Source organism: Pseudoliparis swirei, chromosome 15 (genome assembly GCF_029220125.1).
Source record: "Pseudoliparis swirei isolate HS2019 ecotype Mariana Trench chromosome 15, NWPU_hadal_v1, whole genome shotgun sequence".
NCBI lineage: Eukaryota > Metazoa > Chordata > Actinopteri > Perciformes > Liparidae > Pseudoliparis > Pseudoliparis swirei.
In genome coordinates this window covers 5694878-5717615 of record NC_079402.1, presented here as the reverse complement: position 1 = coordinate 5717615, position 22738 = coordinate 5694878, and the positions used below count along the sequence as shown (strand labels likewise).

The window sequence follows — 22738 nt, the reverse complement described above, 5'->3', positions numbered from 1 at the left end:
ACACAAAATTGTCTGGGTGACCCCAAACTTTTGAACGGTAGTGTATATATATATATATATAGTTTTGGTTGTATTTTAGCATTGCAAGGCAAATGGGTCTGAGACGTGCTGCAGCAGTAGATAAAAATCAATGCACATTTTATGAAATAATACAAACATTGTAAATTGGCACAGGGCGTCGTAAAGACAGCCAATCCTGCTCTGTGATTTGTGTAATTTGATAATTCCCAATCATCAACAGTAACTTCATCAAACCAATGCAATATTGATTCGCTTATAACCACACATAAATTACTTTACATATGACCATATGGCAGACCAGTGGCTGTAGTGTACTGGCGGTCCTCGTCTTGAAAGAGCAATCGGACATTTGGACCTTTAACTTTTAATCCTGAGTAGTAACAAAAGCACTGGATCATAAATGTCCTATTATTCTATAACATTGTTGTATAATGCAGGATCACATCACTGGTCATTTTCTTAGAAGCTCAGAAGATTAGAAAGCTCTTTCATAACCAAGGAAAGCCAAATACTGGTGTATTGTCACTGAAACTGTGTGAAGTTCTCCCTTTAATGCTAGTTACATTCAAGTAAACAAGACATGGCAGTTCCCATCTTTAGATGTTTATTTCTGATATCATCATCAAAAATTTTACAAAACATTTTCTGACAATAATATACTCAAAGAAGAGCCATATTTTTGCGCTTGGACCAGGTCTCCACAAAAATGCTTTAGATCTGAATACAATAAAAAGAAAGAAAAAAACCCCAAATAAGAGTAAAAAATTAAATTTAAGACAAAGAAACGAAACTCAACAACAAAACCAACTACCAAAAGGAAACAACGCAGCGCATATTTACATCGACAGAAAGCAAAAGCAGGAGATGGACGAAAAGGAGACAGTGGGGATCCCCCTGGTTGTATGTGGAAAGCGTTTTGAGTGGCAGCAGAAGAAATAATACAAAATATAAAAGGAATTGGGAGAGTACTTTAAACCTGCAAGGAAACAAAGACTAATTCTGATATTGCTTTCTATCCGCCTCACGCTGCACTCAAGCCGAAAGCGCAGAACGCAGCCCGTTGGGATACAAAAATAAAGAAGAAGAAAAAAAAAAATCCTTTCTTTCGGTGCTCACATTAAATTCAATTGGGGGCTTAAATGGGGCTCGGTCGAGAAATAAAAAGTGTGTTTCCCTGACAGAGGTTAATGATCATGCCTTCACCTTTCTCTGTGCCCTCTGACAAGAGCAATGGCGGAACAACAGAGTCAGGACAATGTGGGGGTCAGAGGTTAAAGACTTCCTGCTAACGTGAATTATGGAACAAGAACACTCAATGGGGACCGGGGGCTGGCCTGAACATCGGTGATGGTGACCTTGGTTCGGAGGAGGTAGAGGAGGAAGTGCTGCTGTAGACACACACACACACACACACACTTGTTGGCCATCTGGGTGCATGCGCTGTAGCTAACTCACGAGCGATACTCCCAGTCTCTGGCTTTTTTTGCATGACAAAGTTATTCACTCTTCCCACTCGGGAGTCTGCACACACACACACACACACACATACTAATGACACACTAACAGAAATAGAAACTCAAATTAGGAGTCTAGAAGTGGCAGATGGGGAGCATTAACTTCTTCTTTTGCTTTCCCCCCCCTGCTTAGCCTCCCTTATCTGTGTGTAGACGTGCTGACTGTCTGGAGTCATGGCCGTGTGCTGTGTGGGTATGTGGGCCTGTGGCTAAGACACAGATGTAGTGGTAGAGGGAGAAAAAAAGAAGGAGAAAAAAAGCTCCAAGTCCACGTCAGGCTCAAAATACATTTTTCAAATCTATTTATCAGGTAATGGATTATAACCTACTGAACCGTCGCTGATGGCCTTGGGTGAGCTAGAATGGATGGGAGCGTCAAGACCTGCATCACTGTATCGTCATTTATCAAGGCATGTGGGTTGCCAGTTTGCAGGTTTTAATATTTATTCTACATACAAATATATTTGTGTTTATATCTATATATATATAAATACACATACACATATATTTATATATACACACAAATATATAAATATAAGTATTTAGAAATATATGTGTATTTATATATATACAGTATGTGTATATATATATGAATATGTGTATATATATATTTGTATATATATAAATATATTTGTATATATATGTGTATATATGTATAAATATATATTTATATATATAAATAAATGTGAATGTATATATATATATATGTATATATATAAATATGTGTATATACAGTATATGTGTATATATGTATACACATATATATAAATATATGTGTATATATATATATATACACATACATACAATGTGCCTCCGCAGGAATACGTACGCGTGTGCAGATGCATCACGAGGCTGTGATTATAACAGAAGGTGTCCTTTCCACTTCACCCATTTGTCCCTCCATATCATCCCTATTGTACGGAGTGTCTGCTGCCCCCCCCCCCCCCCCCCGCGCTCCCCTCGGAGATTTGCACTCAGCCTCTTCATCTGCGCGTTGACACTTGAATATGGAACTTTTCGCTACAATTCTTCAGACCTCTAGAAGATGAGAAAGGAAGGAAGGAAAAAAAAGAAAAGAGAGAGAGAAGTGTTCCCAGCGGGGGGCTTGAGCCCAAACTCGAATCGTGAAGGGGTTTGTGTGTGTGTCTGTGTGTGTGTGTTGGTTGTACAACACCATAAACAAACAAAGCCGGGGAGGTAAATAAAACCTGCTGGCTTTTGCATGGCGGGCCGCAGACGGTCCTGGAGTTTACCTCAAACATGCAATCATTAGCATGCGACTCCGCCCTGTGCTTCCAAGCTCTCCGATGGCGAATAAAGAAAAAGAGGAAACGGACAAAAGACCTAATAATTACTGGCAGCAGGATTCGAGCGTTCCGCCGAACATATCCGATTTTATCAGGGAGGTAGTGACGATTAATCAATCGCTTTATTAGTATTTGATTTAATTGTGAACAGACAAAGATTTTAATGCCGTCTACTAATTACACATGAAGGGGGGCGAAGCGGCTCGGATCATTGCTTTTAGACCGAAAGTGAACCGTTATCGCGACTGAAAGAAAAGGAAAGAACACACAAAAGAAGAAGGAAAACGGGTAATTACCAACGTATACGGTGCTGGCCTTTTTCTTTTGTTTTGTTTTGTTGCAGGAGAAAAGGGAAAGTCTTTTTTTTCTTCCGGAGCGAGTGCCCAGAGCAGGCCTATTCATGTGTTCAACAGCCTATGCAGTGCCAGGGAATTGTACTTTGGGGGGGGGGGGGAGCAAAGAAGTTGCTTTAAAAATTGTAAAAAATTAAAAAATACAACGTAATACAAAGGAAAGTGGGTGGACTTGTCCGTGACACGTGCCGCTGGTTCTAGGCCACTCCTGACAGGGAAAAAAAAAAACCCTCTCCCGTACAGTTTGTCTCCGGTTCAGCGCTCTCCCCCCACCCCACCCCCTAAATGGACATACTTTTCCCAAAATATCAGCATGCGGACAGAAATAGAACATCATTAAGCAGGTTCACCCGAGTCACCCGGAGGCAGACATGAAATTCAGGCCAAGGAGTTAGCAGGGGTGATATAGAGCAAGGCAAGACAATACATGGATAGAATTGAGAGAGCTCCCATTATAAAGACATCGGCACAGCTGCTATTACAAAGTAAACTCCACCAGCACTATTAAGCAACCGTACTGAGCGAATCAACTGCTTCTTAATGCATTTATCCTGTACACGAAGGGACTCGAACCCGTCCATGAAGACTGTTTTGGGGGTCACCAGTTGTTTTGCGACTGTTGTTGTTGTTGGTTAAAAACACAATTATGGCACATCAACAAAACAAAAAAAGAGCTTCTCAAGTTAAACTCTTGCTACAAAGAATAGCGCACTTCTTCTCCCCGAGTAGACCTTGAAATGGCAGATAGTGATGGATTTCTGGAAAAAACGTGGTTGGGGGGGGGGGGGGATGCACTGCGGCCACCACCCTCCGCTAAATGAAGCACGTCAGGAGTCGGAGCGTGACGCGCCGATCTCCGTGAGGTCGGACGCTTCCGGGGCTGCCGGATCTTTCCTCTCGTTTCCCGTGGTTCCGTAAAACAATTTTGTATTTGAGAAAAAACACAACCTCAGTATAACATAACTGTTGGGAGCAGATAGAAAAATATTTATCATTGAAACAACAGGAGCGTTACAGTACAGAACCTCTTCTCCGAGTCGTCTTGGTAACACCGGAGAGTGAATAAGGCTCCTCTTCTGTTCACACGCCGCTGTGCGTTTCAGAAGAAGTGAAGTTCATACTTTAATATTTTTAAACTTTTTTTTTTTCACCCTTCATCTTTAAAGATTCACTATTTACACGATAAATAAGTTCTATTCAATTCTTGTCCTTTTGATTAGTCTCATAGAATTTCTTGACATCATCTTTGAACACTTAAAAAAAAAAAGAAGAAAAAAAAGGAGGAGTCTTTTATGTTCCAAAACAAAAGACAAAAATAACAGGAAAAAAAAATCAAAAAAATCCCTATTTTCTTTTCTTCTATCTTGAGGACACGCCCACTTTTGGTGGCGGAGCCTTTTGGCCCCCTCGCATTTACATCTGTGGGTCAACCGGCTGTGCCGAGGGAGGACTCCCGGGGGCCGCGCCCGCAGCCGCGTAGGGAAACGACCCGGTGCTCTGCTCGCATCGGAGCCGGAGAGATGACATTTGATGTGATGTCCCCTCGTTTGCTCCACTAGTCACTGGGGGGGTAGCGGTGCTCGACACAGGGTGGACAAAAGGGTTACCAAGTGCAATAAAGTCCAGCACTGCAGGCAACAACAAAAAAAGGAAGAAAAAATAAATAGAAGAAAAATGATGACGATGTCAAGCAATTATTCCCAGTGCGGTCCATGGGGTTTATATACGCAGATCAAAGAGACGTCAACGTGCCGGTTCAACATGCCTCCACTAGGCACTGCTGATCTCTGCTGTGTGGGGGGGGGGGGGGAGAAGCACATGGCCAGAGCCTTGTCAACCCAGCAAGACGGTGCTCTTCAAATTGTCCAGCGTGCTAAAAGTCCGACGGAAGTTTCAAATGAGCGTGTGTGGGGGGGGAGGGCAGTGACAATTTTTTTTCTTTTGTTGTTGTTGTTGTTGTAGGAATATATGTACAATACTTTGCATTCGAATGTACTTTATTCCGCCGCCATGAAGAACTGTTCGAAAGCACGGCGAGTCATTCAGCTGGGAGATAATCATATACAAAGACGTGCCTTTCTGCTGCATGTTGAAGGGAATTCACGGGACGCCGCCGCAACGTTTCTCCCGGTCGCCGCTTTTCGTTGCGTCGCCAGTCAAAATTGGCGTTGGGACGTCACCATGATAAATATATATCTATAAATTTAATTTCCTCTCTCGTATTTATTATCATACTCTGCTTATCTGTTAATTGATGAGCCCAGTCCGTCTAAAACCAATGGGGGGGGGGGGGGGAGGGGCTTAGTAAATGTGAATGTAGTAGGAGTTGGCGGACGCCATTGGAGTCGACCAACTGGCATTTTAAGAACGCCCCCAGCTAAAGTAGCTTATGTGCATTAAAAATAAAAAATAAAAACAACATATAAGTAAACTCTTTGGTTTGACATGCACATTAATGGAATTCAGCGTGAAGTCCCACATCTGAAGAAAGAAAAGAAAGTACGACAAAGGATCGAGAAAATTCTATGAAATTGTCTCGGGAGAACGTCTCATCTTTACGAAATCTTTCGATATTTTAATCATAATCACAGTAAGAAGCCCCATTCACAAGATGTCCAGCTCCATCTCTTTTTGTATGTTTTTACGTTCCTGCCCCTCACATGATGGAGACCTCCATGTTTATTGCACTTCCCCTTTCACTCCTGACTCCAGTGCACATGGACTGCTGTGAACAGGTGCCCCATGATGGGATATGGCAAAATATGGCAAAGACCGGATGCGGAAACAAGGTTAATGCTTTTCTTTTCTTTTTTTCTGTCGTAATGCTGTGGTACCTCCCCATGAGTCGGTAGTTTTATATGGAGGTGCTTTTGGAAAAATAAATCAAAATCATCCGCAAGGATGTCTCACCCTCTACTGTATATTAGTGAGGCTGCGTCTCTCAGATGCCAAATCCCTCCCGGCAGAATTAGAAGGAAAAAAATGTTGTCCTCTAGTTCACATACTCATATTCGAAGAAATGAAACAAGGCCCCCGCTGAATAACCAGCTCGCCTGCCCCTTTGTTACAAAGTCACGTCGAATCGGAGGGCCCCGTGGCCCACTTCCGGCAACCTGGGCTCGGCCCGGCTAGCGTCCGAATTTGAGCGTGCCGGTGCGTTCGGCGGGGGGGAACGGACCGCCGCCGGGGCCGTCGGCCGCCGGTGGTCTGAGGGCCGGCGGAGGAGAGCGAGGCCCTGGCACGGGGGCACCTATGCTGGCGGAGGAGGGCACGGCCGGCATCGCCACTGTCTGTATGGTGCCCCTATCACACGGCCCCAGGTCCTCCGGACCCTCCAGGCCCTGTGGGGGTCCTTCGTAGCCCATGTTGATCCGCAGGGGTTGGTGGGCCTGGCAGTAGTCCACGATGGGCTGCTCGTAGCGGTAGAAGGTCAGCGCGCCCAACTGGTGGGGGACCTGTTTCAGACGGACAGGGAGGATGGGATGGAAGTCGGGGTCGTGGGCGGGATGGAGGGAAGTGAAGGAGACGAGGAGACAAAGAGGGACAGGGAGGAAACAAATAATACGTTAACCATCTGAAAAAATTTAAAATACTTTTGTTTCGTAGAGGAGTTTCGAAATCAACTTTGTATCCCGATGATTGCATTTTACTGTGTTTGTTTTGACATAATATTCATAAAAATAAAGACATGCACAGTTTGTCACAGTAATTATAAAAAGGTAAATTGCTACACCAGAAACAATGTTCTATCCTATAAAAAACATATATATTTAAAAAGAAATTCTGATTATTTTCATTATTTCAATTGTTCTCGGAATCGCGGTGAACCAAGCGCTCTCAAACAGACTACGATTAAAGAACACTGGGTTGCACTGCTACAACACGCCACAGCAGCTTCTCTTTTCTTTTCAAATACACATTGCACACTTTCAAAATGATGCTTCGTTTTTTTCTTTTTCCAACGCAGTCAATTTGTCACACAACATTTCATTGTGCCCGTGTGACTCCGAACCTACAGCACTAGTTTGGCAGTTAACGGCTGGCCCTCTGTAATCATCCACGCATGGTGACCACCTGAGCCTGCAGCTTCCCCAAAACACATTTTCTGCAAAATCCCTCCAAAAAATGTGGGCTGCGAAACATCTGCGACAACTGCTTTTTCTTTTGTTGTTGTTGTTGTGAGAAACATTTCACTCCTACACGTCCTGCACTGAACGGGAAGACGTGCATTTGAATGTTAAGACGTTCGTACGAATGACACCTCTTTTGAGTTCAACCGTTTTTACAAGGGCGAGTAAGCCCACAGCTCTCTCTCTCTCTCTCGCTCTCTCTTGCTCTCTTCATTTCGTCTCTGCCAGGAGCCCTCGTCACATCTGGCTATGTGTCTGGTCGCGTGCTCTCCTTTCCAAAAACCCTAACCCTAACCGTGCCAAACAAAACAGATGAGACTCTGTTGACTCTCTGTCTGCCCAGCTAAATCTCAAACTTATTGGCTTTGAGAAAGGAGAAGAAGAAGAAAAAGGAGGCCATTTAAGAGATTTCTAACAGGCTGTGATAACAGCCGGCAAAGATGGCAGCTGACCTGGATTAAACGCCGGCGCCTGGCAGAGCGACAGATCGTCAGGTCTGTGAACGCAGGCGACAAGAAGCGCACAACGGCATTGGGAGCTGCAGATATGACACCGACAAAGGAAGACATGAATAATACAACCTCTGCCACTTGAGGAGGCGTTGGAGGCGGAGCAAGTGTCACACTGCAGCATCTCCCCCTTTTAAACAGAACCAGTGACGAAAATATGTATTTATATATAAGTGAGACTTACTTAAAATCAGGTCACCCTATTTAAAAATAGTAGAAAACAAATTCTACTTATCCGTGTTTCTTTCTAGACAGATGGTTGGTTTTGAAGTGGCAAGATTATCTGCCTCTGAAAGGTGAAGCCAAAACTGGAAGTGCCTTTAACTTGCATTCTTTCTCATGGCCAGCAGGGGGCCTCTCCTCCGGTTGCAAAAACAAATCTTATTGTATAGAAGTCTATAAGAAAATTACTCTACTCCTCTATTTAATTTATTCCCTCAGCAAACATGAGTTTATGATCTCGATCTCTAGTTTTAAAGTCGTCTTCAATACAACGTGATGTTTATTTAGTAAATTATGGTCCATTTAGAGTCAAACTGACAATAAAGCAGGGTATGATTTTGGACGTGGCCCTCATTGAGGAAGAGTAATTCCAGATGCATCGATCTCAAAACCTTGAAACTACATACGTCAACACTAGCTGCCATGTCGCTACCGCAGGTGGGGAAATGTCTTTTCTAATTTGGGGACTACAGAATTAAACTACAAATGATCTCCCAGAGGAGCAAAGCAAAGTCAACCAAGTGGACTGAGAAAAAAGAAGAAGAAGAGAATCACCGCTTCGCACGACCCAGAAAACGTTTCAGCCAATATCCGCGAACATTTATTAAACTTATCCTATAATGGCATTCGGAGTGGAGCAAACCTATTTTAGGGAACTTGAGAGAATTCATGCTAGGATTTGTGAAAAAATGTCCGACTGTGTCAATGAAATGCAGATATATGCTGGCTGGGAAAGAGGGGAATACTAAGCGTCTGTGCGTGTGTGTGAAGAGATTTCAAAGTCAAATGGAAACAGTTTGGGCGAACGTAGCTCGGCGGTTCAGGAATTACCCTGTACCCCGGGCTGAGATAAAGCCACTCCGAACGCATTAACACCAGTTCTGTTTTAGATTAAACACACAAAAAAACGGTGTTGTTTGTTGCCTGGAGCATTTACTGCAACACGCTTCAATGATGCGGAGTTGCATTACCATTCAGCAAAGTCAGAGTGGTGCATTCTACTTCAGAGCATTGCTCACCTCGTCTCGAGATAATGTATAGAACCCAAGTTTAAGTTCCACCCATCATCCTCCGGCCCATCGCTTTTCTATCAGCTCCATCCACACGCCTCCGGAGCCACCGCCTTCCTTCTTTTCATACCCCGTTCCCCCTCGGATGGAGTCCCATTAAGTGCAACTGACTCATTACATTACAGGCACTCAGTGGATTACTCCCCTCATTCCCCTTTTCAGTTTAAGCCCTGACACCATCACCACCACCAGCAGCACCTCAGCGCCGCACACAGGTCCAACGGATTAATTAACCGATATTAAGTCTGCACCGTTCCAGTGGCTTCCATCACATTGTCGGGGCATTAATCTGGCCCAACGCGCAGAGCGTGGTTTGAGAGCGTGTTGCGTAATAGTACGTGGTCGCATGAGGACGGGAGGAGGGGGCAGAGTGCAGCGCTAGCGCTAGGGTGACCAGACGTCCTCTTTCCCCGGACATGTCCTCTTTTTGAGACCTAAAAAATGCGTCCGGCAGGGATTCCAAAAACGTCCGGGATTTTGCTTCGTCGGATATTTGTGTTTCTCTGGGTCTTTCACAAACTAGTTTTTACCCCTTACAAGTTTTGGGAATGGTATCTCCCTTACGTTCCACCTTCTTGCGCGAGCTCTGGCGGTATAGAGAACAGTCATTGGTCGACCGATCTCAGTGTTGCCAGATACACGAAAATGATCCTCCAAATAAGACCATTTTGAGCCTTTGGTACGATACTTCACCATTTCCAATCTGGCAACACTGAGCACCTTGCCCCCCCTGATATAGTAATCTAGGCTCTTCTGACCGTTTATCCACCAATGACATCATCTTCCTGCCAGACACATGATGAAGAGGATGTGAAAAAAAAAATGAAAAAAATCATCTAAATTGTAATATTCCATCTATCCATCATTGTATTTCTACTCTGTGTTGATCTGAAAAAAAACATGTTGGCTGTGTACATTCAGGAAAAATTGCTTTCGGAGGGTGGTGTCTGCATGCATTCGAGGAGAAGGGTTGTTGTGTTTAAAAAAAAAAGCTCACGCCATTTCGTTTCCAGCATCGTCACACCAAGTTCGCTGCGAATCAGAACCGCATCAAACATTTCAACGATAAGTACCCGGGCGTGTCTTTGTTTGGACACTTTCATCTTCTTCTATAGTGCCGTGAGTGCAACCTGAGACGAGACGCTCAAAAGGTCTAGACGCTCCCTCCATTCGAGCATAAAGTACCGACTGACGTGGGCTCCCTCACTAAATCTCTGGCTTTCAGGCTTTTTTTTCCGCACCGAGCACATCATTTACATATCCGGCTCTGAATGGGCGCCCGTCTATGTTTGCCGCTGTGTGGAAATGCAAGTCTGACATCGCATTTACTGATGCTTGACAAATTGGTTCATCTTGAACAGGGTTGGAATGATTGCTTCAGATGGTGTCTTTACTTTGCAACATCCGACATTACTTAAAGTCCCTGTGTCTGTGTTGTTCACGGGGGGAGAGCTGTGCAAGGTGGAGCACGCGGCATAATGCAGTGGAAACGGGAAGCATGTGATCATGTCGCTATGCAAAAGTGGAGCAGGAAAGCACATTTTCATGTTAAAGCTGGGCCAGTGTGTAGGATTTGGTGGCTGATTGCAACCAATCGGAGCTTCTCGGGAGGGCCAAGCCTGTATGAGAACGACAAAAAAAGAAAATAAGAGGCCTCAATAAGAGACAGTGTTTTGTTTGTCCACTCTGGGCTACTGTAGAAACATTGTGATGCAACATAGCCGTAGATTTAAGCGGCTCGTTCCAAGATGGCAACAAAAACTATGATTATTTTCAGATAATTAACCACTAAAGCAAACCATACTTATTAATAAATCTATTTCTGCAAGTCGATCAACCTACATGCTACACACCGGCCCTTTAAGACAAGTGGAAGGTCCCAGCAGTTATCTTCCCTCCTGAGAAGAAGATACACAAGAAGCTTGTCATCAAGAAAGGGCTTGGTTGAACAACATCTTTCCCCATTATTTCTCTCCCATCACTGGACACATTTAAAATACAGTCCAGTGCGAGCTGTCGTTGCGGCTGTGCACCCAAAAGGTCACCGGTAAAACAAAGTCAAAGTTGAAATGGAGTGACCTTTGGACACAATCAGAGCATGGGAGCCGTGCTGAACTTAGCTCTCAGCCTCGAGCTCTCGCATCTCCATAGCACAACAATGGCTTACTCACAAAGCAATTCTCTAGCCGATGGTGTGCATCATGTGTGTGTGTGTGTGTGGGGGAGCCTCGGTGCAAGTGCATCCGATATGCTGCGTTGTTTACTGCAGCTTCCACCTGTCAGAAAGACAGATAGGAAAGGAAAGCTCAACTCAAAATGCTGCACCGATGGATGATTTTCTTCTCTTGGATCTCTGCCACATGTACCTGGTTGTGTTCCGGCTGACAATGACTGGCATGCTGCCTCTTTATCTCCGAATGCCTGAACACACTAGAGTGACCTTAGAGCCATTTTGTCCCCCAAAGCATTGAAGCAACCTGCCTGAGGAGATTAAGCCACCCAGATCAGTGTCACCAGATTGTCCTTAAACTGGCTTTCATCTGGGATACGTATATTCTCGATGCTTTTTTGTGTGTGTTTAAACATAGGCTGTGTGATATTTGTTTGCTGGTTTGAGTTCTAAGCCGCTGTTCAACCCAGATTATTATTACACGGACTCTTTTGTCGTCGTATTCCTCTCCGTCCAGGGACACCTCTGTGTGCCGTCGTGCACACAGACACTCGCCGGATTAACGAGAGACTGTAAAAAAAAAAAAAAACCCTGATTAGAGAATTCCTCCGTCCGTGGATATGTCTAAGTTACTTGCTCCGAGTACCTCTAATAAGCAAAAAACGACACCCAAATCCCATTAATTCATTTTCTTTTTCTTCCTTCCTCACGGCATTCCAGCGGCCCTCCAAAAGTTGTTTTTCTCTTTTGCATTCACGCTTTTACGAGCAGCTAAGGAGACACCGACTGTGCTGCAGGCAGACCACCCCGATGCCTCCTCTCTACGCTTTAGGAGCATTACGGTTCAAAAGCCCGACGCTCTCCCAGCCAAACACTTTGATCCTCTCAAGTCGCCGCATTGTGGCGCACGCAGCAGCGTGACGCCGTGAACAGACTCCCACTAAATGGTTGCTTGGGCTGTTCTCATTATTGTTTTTATGACTGTATACCCGTGGATCAAGTTGGGAAATCCAAGTTTTTAAAGCATTTGGATAGCACTCTCTATTCCCACATTATTATTTGTTTCACATGTTGTTTTTAAAGACTGTTCATCTTCTATAACAAGGGTATTAGCGTTTTCCGTCTATTTCAAGTATAATAATTTATATACACTACCGTTCAAAAGTTTGGGGTCACTTAGAAATGTCTTTATTTTTCAAAGAAAAGCACTGTTTTTTCAATAAAGATAACATTAATCAAAAATACACACGATACATTGTTAATGTGGTAAATGACTATTCTAGGTGGAAACGTCTGGTTTCTAATGAAATATCTCCATAGGTGTATAGAGGCCCATTTCCATCAACTATCACTCCAGTGTTCTAATGGTACATTGTGTTTGCTAATCGCCTGAGAAGACTAATATCTGATTAGAAAATCCTTGTGCAATTATGTTAGCACAGCTGAAAACAGTTATGCTGGTAATTTGGTTTAAATCCTATTTATCAGATCGATCTCAGTTTGTATTTGTAAACGATGACGCCTCGATAACCACCAACGTTAATCACGGAGTTCCACAAGGTTCTGTGCTTGGACCAATTTTATTTACCTTATACATGCTTCCTTTGGGCAATATTATCAGGAAACACTCCATAAACTTTCATTGTTATGCAGATGACACTCAACTATATTTATCGATAAAACCAGAGGAGAGCAACCAACTCTGTAAAATTCAAGCATGTCTTAAAGACATAAAAACATGGATGACCTGCAACTTCTTGATGTTAAACTCAGACAAAACCGAAGTAATTTTAATCGGCCCTGAGCACCTCAGAGATCAATTATCTGGTGATGTGGATTATGTAGACGGCATTGCCCTGGCATCCAACACCACTGTAAAGAATCTTGGCGTTATCTTTGATCGGGACTTGTCCTTTAACTCCCACGTAAAGCAAATCTCAAGGACTGCATTCTTTCATCTACGTAATATTTCAAAATCAGGCACATCTTGTCTCAAAAGATGCAGAAAAATTGGTTCACGTTCGTTACTTGAGACTGGATTACTGCAACTCCTTATTAGCAGGCTGCTCTAATAAATCTCTTAGGTCCCTCCAGTTGATCCAGAATGCTGCAGCTCGTGTTCTCACTAAAACTAAGAAAAGAGATCACATCACTCCTGCACTAGCTGCTCTGCACTGGCTCCCAGTAAAATCAAGAATCACTTTTAAAATTCTTCTCTTAACCTACAAAGCCTTGATTGGTGATGCTCCATCATATCTTAAGGAGCTTGTCGTACCATATTGCCCCACTAGAGAGCTACGCTCACTAAATGCGGGACTACTTGTAGTTCCTAGAGTCTTAAAAAGTAGAATGGGAGCCAGAGCCTTTTGTTATCAAGCTCCTCTTTATGGAACCAGCTTCCAATTTCAGTCCGGGAGGCAGACACAGTCACCTCGTTTAAGAGTAGACTTAAGACCTTCCTCTTTGACAGAGCTTATAGTTAGGGCTGAATCAGGTTTGCCCTGGTCCAGCCCCTTGATATGCTGCTATAGGCTTATAGCTGCCGGGGACGTTTTAGGATGCACTGAGTACCTATCTCCTCTTTTTCTCTCCTTAAGGATGAATTTTCATCTCTCAATCACACGTTACTAACTCTGCTTTCTCCCGAAGTCCTTTTGACTTTACGTCTCATGGGGTCATCGGACCCTATGAGACGGCATAGATCTATCTGCCTGATGGATCGTCTGGGTCGTGGAATTCCTGCTCATGACTACGCCACTGTCCTGTTGAGACTCCGCCCTCCTCCTCCCCACCGCCATCTGCCTGATGGATCGTGGAGGTCTCCATCGTGGAATATGCCTACTATGAACTATTCATACACTCTGTCATATTCATTGAATGTATTTTAACTCTAAATCTGTCCTTCTGTACACATTACATCTATTGCATCTGTCCATCCTAGGAGAGGGATCCTCCTCTGTTGCTCTCCTGCAGGTTTCTTCCCTTTTTTCCCCCTGAAGGGTTATTTGGGAGTTTTTCCTGGTCCGATGTGAGGTTTTGGGGCAGGGATGTCTATGTGTACAGATTGTAAAGCACTCCGAGACAAATTTGTAATTTGTGAAATTGGGCTATACAAATAAACTGAATTGAATTGAATTGAATATAAGCTATACAACTGGCCTTCCTTTGAGCTTGAAGTTTGAAGAACAAAATTAATACTTCAAATATTAATCATTATTTCTTACCTTGTCAATGTCTTGACTATATTTTCTATTCAATTTTCAATTCATTTGATAAATAAAAGTGAGCTTTCATGGAAGACACGAAATTGTCTGGATGACCCCAAACTTTTGAATGGTAGTGTATGTACAGTGTTTATAGTGTTGCAACTCTTTTGGTGTCTCCGTGTCCCACAGTGCTGTGTTGTTGTACAAAGTGCTCACTGCCTCGGGGGTTCAATCTCAGCTCCCACAGAGCTCTGGGTTTAGGCCTTAATGCTTCTTCCACCCACCACGAGGTTCCTCTACTATCTCCTCCTCGCTTTTACTGGAAAGTTGCTTCATGAAATAATCAATTGGTAATATATTTCCTTTATTGTGACTATGAACGAATGTATGATCAGAAAGTACGAGTTATTATGATCATACATTACTATATTATGACACATTTATATTCGTAGTATAGGTAATAATAGCTGTGGTTGTGGTAGGAGAAGCATATTTGATGGTAGTTCTGTAGCGATGGTGGTGGTAGTGATAGTAGAAGTGGTGTATGTGGTAGTACTCATGGTAAATGTCCAATGGACTTTCATTGAGGTCCCTTCTAGTCTTCCTAACCACTCATATCCAGGTTTACTCCATTTTAACATTCACCCAAGCACACACACATTTACACACTGACGCCAGAGGCTGCCATGATAGGCGCCACCTGCCCATCAGGATATGAACTAATTCCCACTGGCACACTGGGCAGCCGGCCCGACCAGAGCCACGGCTTCCCAGATGTGTTGGTAGAATTAGTACTGGTAGTGGTGGTAGTAGTAATAGCAGTAGTAGTAGTGGATGTGTTGGTAGGAGCAGTATAGGATGTGGCGTTAGTACTAGTAGTGGTAGTTGGAGCAATACTAATGGTGGGTGTATTGGTGCCAGTAGTAGTACTGCTAGTGGTGGTAGAAGTAGTAGTGGTGGAGATAGTAGTAGTAGTAGTAAAAGCAGCAGTAGTAGTACTGCTAGTGGTGGTAGAAGTAGTAGTGGTAGTATTAGTAGTAAAAGCAGCAGTAGTAGTGCTAGTGGTGGTTAAAGTAGTAGTAGTAGTAGTAGTACTGCTAGTGGTGGTAGACATAGTAGTGGTGGATGTGGTGATGATAGTAGTGGTAGTAGTAGCAGTAGTAGTAGTACTCGTAGTGGTAGAAGTATTAGTGGTGGATGTGGTGATGATAGTAGTGGTAGTAGTAGCAGTAGTAGTAGTAGTAGTACTAGGAGTGGTAGAAGTATTAGTGGGGGATGTGGTGATGATAGTAGTAGTGGCTGTAGTAATAGTAGTAGTAGTAGTACTGCTAGTGGTGGTAGACATAGTAGTGGGGGATGTGGTGATGATAGTAGTAGTAGTAGCAGTAGTAGTGGTAGAAGTATTAGTGGTGGTTGTGGTGATGATAGTAGTAGTAGTAGTACTAGTAGTGGTAGAAGTATTAGTGGTGGATGTGGTGATGATAGTAGTAGTAGCAGTAGTAGTAGTAGTAGTAGTACTGCTAGTGGTGGTAGACATAGTAGTGGTGGATGTGGTGATGATAGTAGTAGCAGTACTAGTAGTGGTAGAAGTATTAGTGGGGGATGTGGTGATTATAGTAGTAGTAGTAATAGTAGTGGTAGAAGTGGTGTTGATAGTAGCAGTAGTAGTAGTGGTAGTAGTGGTAGAAGTAGTCGTGGTAGTTGTGGTGGTGGTGAATTCTAACCTGTCGTCCTGTTGGGTGAAGAATTGAACACACGACAGAAGAGCTTTAGGAATGCAGCGTTGCTCGTTGGCCGCGTCAGCAGAAAGCAGTTCAGTGAAACAGACGACTGTGATCAAGCATCCCAAACCACGACAGCACCATGTGCCATATGTTAATCGCATATATTCAAGGTGTGTAAATATGTACGTACAGATGTCTCATGCTCATCAAAGACCATTATGCTTTGTGAAATCATAAACACACAAGTTCTCTCTCACAACCCAGACAACCTCACCCCCACGTCCTCGGCACACACCCCGCCGCTCGCATGAGGCCGCCGTGGTTTTATCCAAGCGTGCGGGGGTAGTCGCGTGCTGGGTTATGAGCAGAGCATGGCGCGTGGACGTGTCTGCGTGGGGGGGGGGGGGGGTTGCGAAGCATCAACACCGCCGGCTTGTCTTCAGACATCATCGTCACAAATGGCCGACTGCCCAGCTGCGCGTCCTCCGATTCGCTCCTCCTTCGCCCTCAACGACGGAACCCCTGCGCATTTTTTTCTACGGAGGCACCGTGTTCCCCCCCCCACACACACACGTACTGCATTTCATCCAGAAATAGATGGAAACGGAGGCTGAAGACGCTCTTAACCGCTGCTTTGTGTCTCCGAGACAAACTTCCACTGGATTCAAGAGGCCTTTCCAGGACTCCCAGGAGCCATAAAAGGTCAGTTAAGTTCAGAGGCGCGATGGACAACCTTGACATTCCCCTCGCCGAGCTGTGTGTGAAAATGAGCCCACATGTCCCGCATTTTAAACTCATTGATTCTCTAAACAAGCCGTTAGCCTCCCACTAATTCCTTAATGACTGGAGGTCCCTTTATGTGCCGTGACTCTTGATTACAGGTCCCTGGCACAAGACACACACACACACACACACACACACGCTGGACACACTAGTAAATACATGCAGAACTCCACACAGGGAGACGCTTTTAAAAGCAAGGGAAAGTGTGAAAAAGAGAGAGAGAGAAAACCGGGGAAAGATGGAGTAGGAGAGAGCAAGGATGGAGGGCCCCCCAGCCCCCCTTCACGCACCAATGGGTGCCCGGCATCGGCTCATCACAGCCTCCACCCACTCGACGGTACGTACAGTATGAGCTTCCGCCGACCCCAGCAAATGGGCCGTGAAATGTTACTCAATGCTCGACACGTTCCTCAGCCCGGGTTTGCATTCACACACACACACACACACACACATTCACACAAGCGCATGCAGCACAACACACAATTACCGGAACTAATGAAGTGATCATTCATGCAACAATGGGAGAGCTTGCAGTGTCCAGTATATGCGTACTGTTTTACACATGTTTTTTTTCTTCAAGGTCTCATGTTTGATCACTTCTGTCAGTACAGACAACGACTGCAACTAATGACGACTATTACTGTTAATGATTTCCCCTCCATTAGTTTACAACCCCTTTGAAAGAAATGACAAAAATAGCTCTGTTTGGCCACCAGTTCAAAACAAAAAGATATGACATTCTCACATTTCCATGCTGGAAGCAGGAACAAGCGCTGACAAATTGGTCATCATACTTGCAGATTCACCCAGCAATCAGTTCAATGAGAGGTAGGTAGCGAGTGATTTCCTGTCTTTTGTTGCCATGGGTTTACCTCTCAGGCTACATACAGACTGCCCTTGGTGCTATTACCTGTAGGCGCTACTTACATCCTTTAACTGCATGCGAAAAGAAATCATCGCTCTAGATTTTACAAATAGCACATGACAATCAAGGAACGATAAAACCTCATAAGGACCGAGCAATTATTGCTTTTTTTCCCGTTGTCATCACTTCCATTAAATCTCCTCCACCCATGCTCTCTGGTGCCCAAGCGCATATTAAGAGGGCAGATCGACGGCCTTGTCAAAGGAGAACCATGTGTAGTTCCATCTCTGCCGTCCCACATTGGATTCAAAGTCCCCAAATGTCTCGGCCGGTCGTGTGTGTCTCGCATTATGTGGCGGCGCTAGCAGTGCGCTCTTGAGTAACGAGCGTGACCCAACACAAACACTGTGTGGCCAACTTGGCTCGACGGCGGGGGAAGCGGCAGTCGCACTTTAATCAGGGATATTGGGCAGGAGTGTGCCTGGGAAGGCAACGCCGGGGGCTTTGAAAGACCGGACTAATAAGACATGTCAAAGGGAAGCTGGGCAGCTGCCAGAGCTGATACGCAGATCTTCTCCCTCTCAGCTTCCCATCCTGACACCACCGCCTTGACATCATTCGGACCCAGATGGCCATTTTTTTTCCCTTTTCGTACAAAGATAGATATTCATCGATGCCAACAAACAAAGGCAAAACAATTCTCACAATGAATCAGTCTCTCGCTCTCTCTTTTTTTCTCCTTGGCTCTCTTTCGGGCCTTCGTGTTGACCGTTTTTTTTTCAAAGTTGAGAGGAGGATCGGGAAAACTCGAGGAGTTCGCCGCAGATTTCGGCTCCTCGAATCGACACGCTCCGTTTTCCGAATTAAATGTGCGAAATGCTTTCGTTTGTTTTAATCATTGCTTGGCGGGGCGCTCCTCGCCACCCGCCGACTCGTCGGCCTCTGGCACACGGCGGCGAGGCGGTGATTGAGCGGCCGGTCGCTCATTTGATTGGAGAGGAAGATGGAAAAAGCGAAAGAAGGAAAGGGAGCTGTGGAGGTCGGTGGAGATGCATTGCACGGATGCCTCTGTTATACAAGACATATACTGTAGTTATAGTGATCAAAGTAAAAAGGAAAACATGGCACTTATCCACTTCAATAAACAAAGGATTGCTGATACAATGCGGTGGTGCATGCAGGGGTATTATCCTTGAAAGACTATTGACAAGCTGCTTATTGCATGGTGATCAGTTCAGGGCTCAAATGTATTTATAATGAGTCTGCATGTGCGTGTTCCTTTAAATATGAAGCGAGTTTACGTCGATCATTAAAAACAAAGGTATAAAAGGCAACCTTATCTTTCCGTGACAGTCTTTTGGCTATGCTGCATTACCTCTACTGGCCAACTGGGGGCGACTCCTCTGGTTGCAAATGGAAGTCAGATGGTCGTTGAGGAAATGGCTCTACTTCTCTCTTGATTTATTCCCTCAGTAAACATTGTAAACATGAGTTTATGGTCTCACTCTCAAATAGACCATAAAGCAGAGTATGTTATAAGCTTACTGCCACTACCCGAGCACCCACACCCACTTCTTATCCACCGTCTACGGGCAGACACCTTAGCACCCTGAATTGCTCGTGGTTGACATTGCATGGCGTGGTTGTGGAAAGCCATCGGTGTTAATCGGTGGCGGTAAGTAAGTTATGGTTATATAAAAACAAACATGGTTTGGCTTAAAATAAGCCATCACTGTTTGTGCTTCAGCACATAGTGTAAGGTCCCATGACATAGCATATTCAGTTAAAATAACAACAAACTTGTGGTTTAACCCCGGGACACGAACACCTGTCCCCATCTCGTGAGACGGTATAGAGACGGCGAGGGGCGACGAATAAGCGTCGATATTTGACGTGAGACCGCAATGCTTCTGGGTAGTATCACAAGTCTTAAATCAAAGGCTATCATATACAGTATCTTCTTTACAAAAGGTAGATTTAGAAGTATAGTTTAAAGTTAAAATATAGCATCTTTACAGCTAGCACTCTTAAAAACCTTAAGTCATCATGACACATTATCCTTTGAGTTAGTTTCCCGTAAAATAAATAAAAACATTTTCAATATGTCATAGTGTCATAGTCGTCTCATGTAGCTATATAGTCATAGATAAATATGATAGGTGTAGTAGTACAATGGGCGGGCTCCTGGGTACAATTTTAAAAGTGATGGCGCTGTTCTTACAAATTAATATAATGGTTCTTACAACTGTTGCTCTCTTATTCTGAAAACTGAAATAACTGGCTTATTTCTATTCTACAATAGAATTACGGTAGCAAAATAAAAGATCTGTGCCTCTTATTAATTCCTTTTAGCTTGTGTTTTAATTGTATTTTACCTCTGATTTAATAACAGTTCTTGAACTTTGACACACTCAAGATACTTCAACTGTCTTAAAATACAGGTTGATATTTATTAGCGTGTATACAACAAACAAAATGACACGCATTCCCTTTACAAAAGAGACACTACGCAATATCAACAAACCCCAAAAGGATTATGAATTCCTCTTTGGAACATCTTAAACATGTGAACATCAACATACGGTAAATCCACACTCTCTCTCCCACACTCAAAGAAATGACTCATTGGATGAACTCAATTAAATTGTTGGCAGGTTTTCCATCCAATAATTATATGCAACTCCAACTCAAATTTAGCACATCAGTGCAATACAATGTAATTAAGTTAGTCCAACTCATTTGTATCAAATACATCTCACATAAAATAACGATATTCATTCAATTAAATTAATTTGTCCAACTCAAAATATAAACTAAAAAAATACACAAACGCCACACAGAAGGAATGCCCGGACTGGGAATTGAACACACGACCCTGTGGCTTTGAGGCGACAGTGCTAGCCACTACACCACCATACAGCCATGAAAGTGTCTTCACCTCATGTAAACAACTGATTCTCAGCTGGCGCATGCGCAAAGGGTAGTCCCCAATGAAACACATTTATTTTGAGTTGATATGCACACCATCTAACCTAAATAAATCTAATAAATGAAAGTATTCATACATTTTGTGTTACACCCATTAAATATAAATATCTATTTTTGTAATTGATTTATTTAAATTCATCAAACAATATTTAAATGTGTCACCTCGAAGAAGGGCTTGAATCGTTTTTGTGAGTGTAACCTAAATAAATCTAATAAATGAAAGTATTCATACATTTTGTGTTACACCCATTCAATATAAATATCTTCGTTTTGTAATTGATTTATTTAAATGTATCAAACAATATTTAAATGTCACCTCTAAGAAGGGCTTGAATCGTTTTTTTGAGTGCACACACACACACACACACTTTTAACTAGTAACCGGTGTGTTTTCTTTTTCTTTTTCTTGGCTATGCGCACAGACACGCACGGCGCAGCAGCCACTAATTTAAATTAAAGCGATAACAACAACTTATTTGGCAGTAATTATGATAGATTGTGGAGCGTTGAATTAATGAGGAGGCGTATGTTTTCATCTGAAAAAGGTAATTAGCCATGGGGGCTGAAGTAATCGCAGGAAAACCCAGGTCGCTGCAGGCGGTCCCCGAGGGGACAGCTTTGCACACGCCCCGCGGCAGAGCCGATCCCCCGGGACAGAACCCGCTCGCTGAGAAACCTTGACCGGACCGTTCCCTCGGGGGGCCAGAACGTATCTAGTCTGTATTTCAATTAGAGGTTGTGCAAATGGAACTAAAACCCGACGGCGGCCGAGCAACGCAGTCATGTGGAATTTAGAGAATCTGTGGCGAAGAACTCCTTTGATCATCTTCCCCGTTGTTTGACGAGAAGGTGCAGTCCGGTGCCCGTTTCATCTCTCTTCATTTGCTTTGATACAAGAGATTTACATTTTTCCTATGAATACATATTCAGGTTTGAAGGGAACTGCATATCGCCGTCGGCTAAATAATGTTATTGGAATGAAATCGCATGCTCCGTATTGTGCCGCGGCAATCGTTTACCAAACCACTTCACGTCCTTTGTCATCTCCCTCCATGTCCAGCTTGACCCTCAGTAGTTACTCTTTAATTAAGTTACAGTGTTGCTACCTTCTGGTTTCTGGTATCTTAATTTCTAGGGATGCACCGATCTGATCGGCGCCGATCCATATCGGCCGATATTACCATTATCGGTTTTGATCGGCGATATCAAAACGGCCGATCAGATGACGTAACATCTGCGAGAACTATCAGACGTTTCAATCGCCGCGCACCGCAACGGAGACGATGCGCCCGGCGAGGGCCGCAGAGTGAGAGGTCCACGAGGGGATCCTCACCACCGAGCGGCGTCCCCGTCCCCCGAGTTGAATCTCTGGGTCAACTCAGCCGACTCTCACATGTCTGAACCCCTATAGACTGATGTTGACAGAAGGATTTAAGTGACAACATCCGGTTTTGCAAAGTTAGCGGAAAGAACCACGTGAAACAACATCCGTTTATCAAAATAAGATGTCGACAAATCAAACACTAACATATAAAAGTAAACAATGAACTGATTTTGTATCTTTATAGATCGTTTCTGAGATTTAGCTTAAATTATGCTAACATTAAAACATTTTTACTGTACCAAGGAAGAGTTTCTAAAAATAAGTCAGACTTTTGTATGTTAAAAAAAGTCCTGTAAATACATTTCCCGAAGAGTTCCAGGAAATGAATGATGCAGATGTATTCCATACATATCTGAAATCCCCTACAATAGCAATCAAACTATTTTAATGTATCAATTAGGACATTTTTCAAAGTAAAAGTCCTAAATGTTTAAAGAAATCAGTAATTTCTTGAATGTTTGAGGTGCTTTATATATGTATTTCCTCATAGTC

At 43.6% G+C, this 22738-nt stretch overlaps 1 protein-coding gene across 1 annotated transcript in view; it reads right to left on the bottom strand.

The window, feature by feature from the left end:
- Positions 1–6323: 6323 nt before the first annotated feature.
- LOC130205664 (leucine-rich repeat transmembrane neuronal protein 4) overlaps positions 6324–22738 on the bottom strand; it is a 199871-nt gene continuing 183456 nt past the window's right edge. Inside the window, exon 4 of the mRNA XM_056433164.1 lies at positions 6324–6650. Coding sequence (XP_056289139.1) covers positions 6324–6650 — 327 coding nt within the window. The remainder of the gene's footprint in view (positions 6651–22738) is intronic.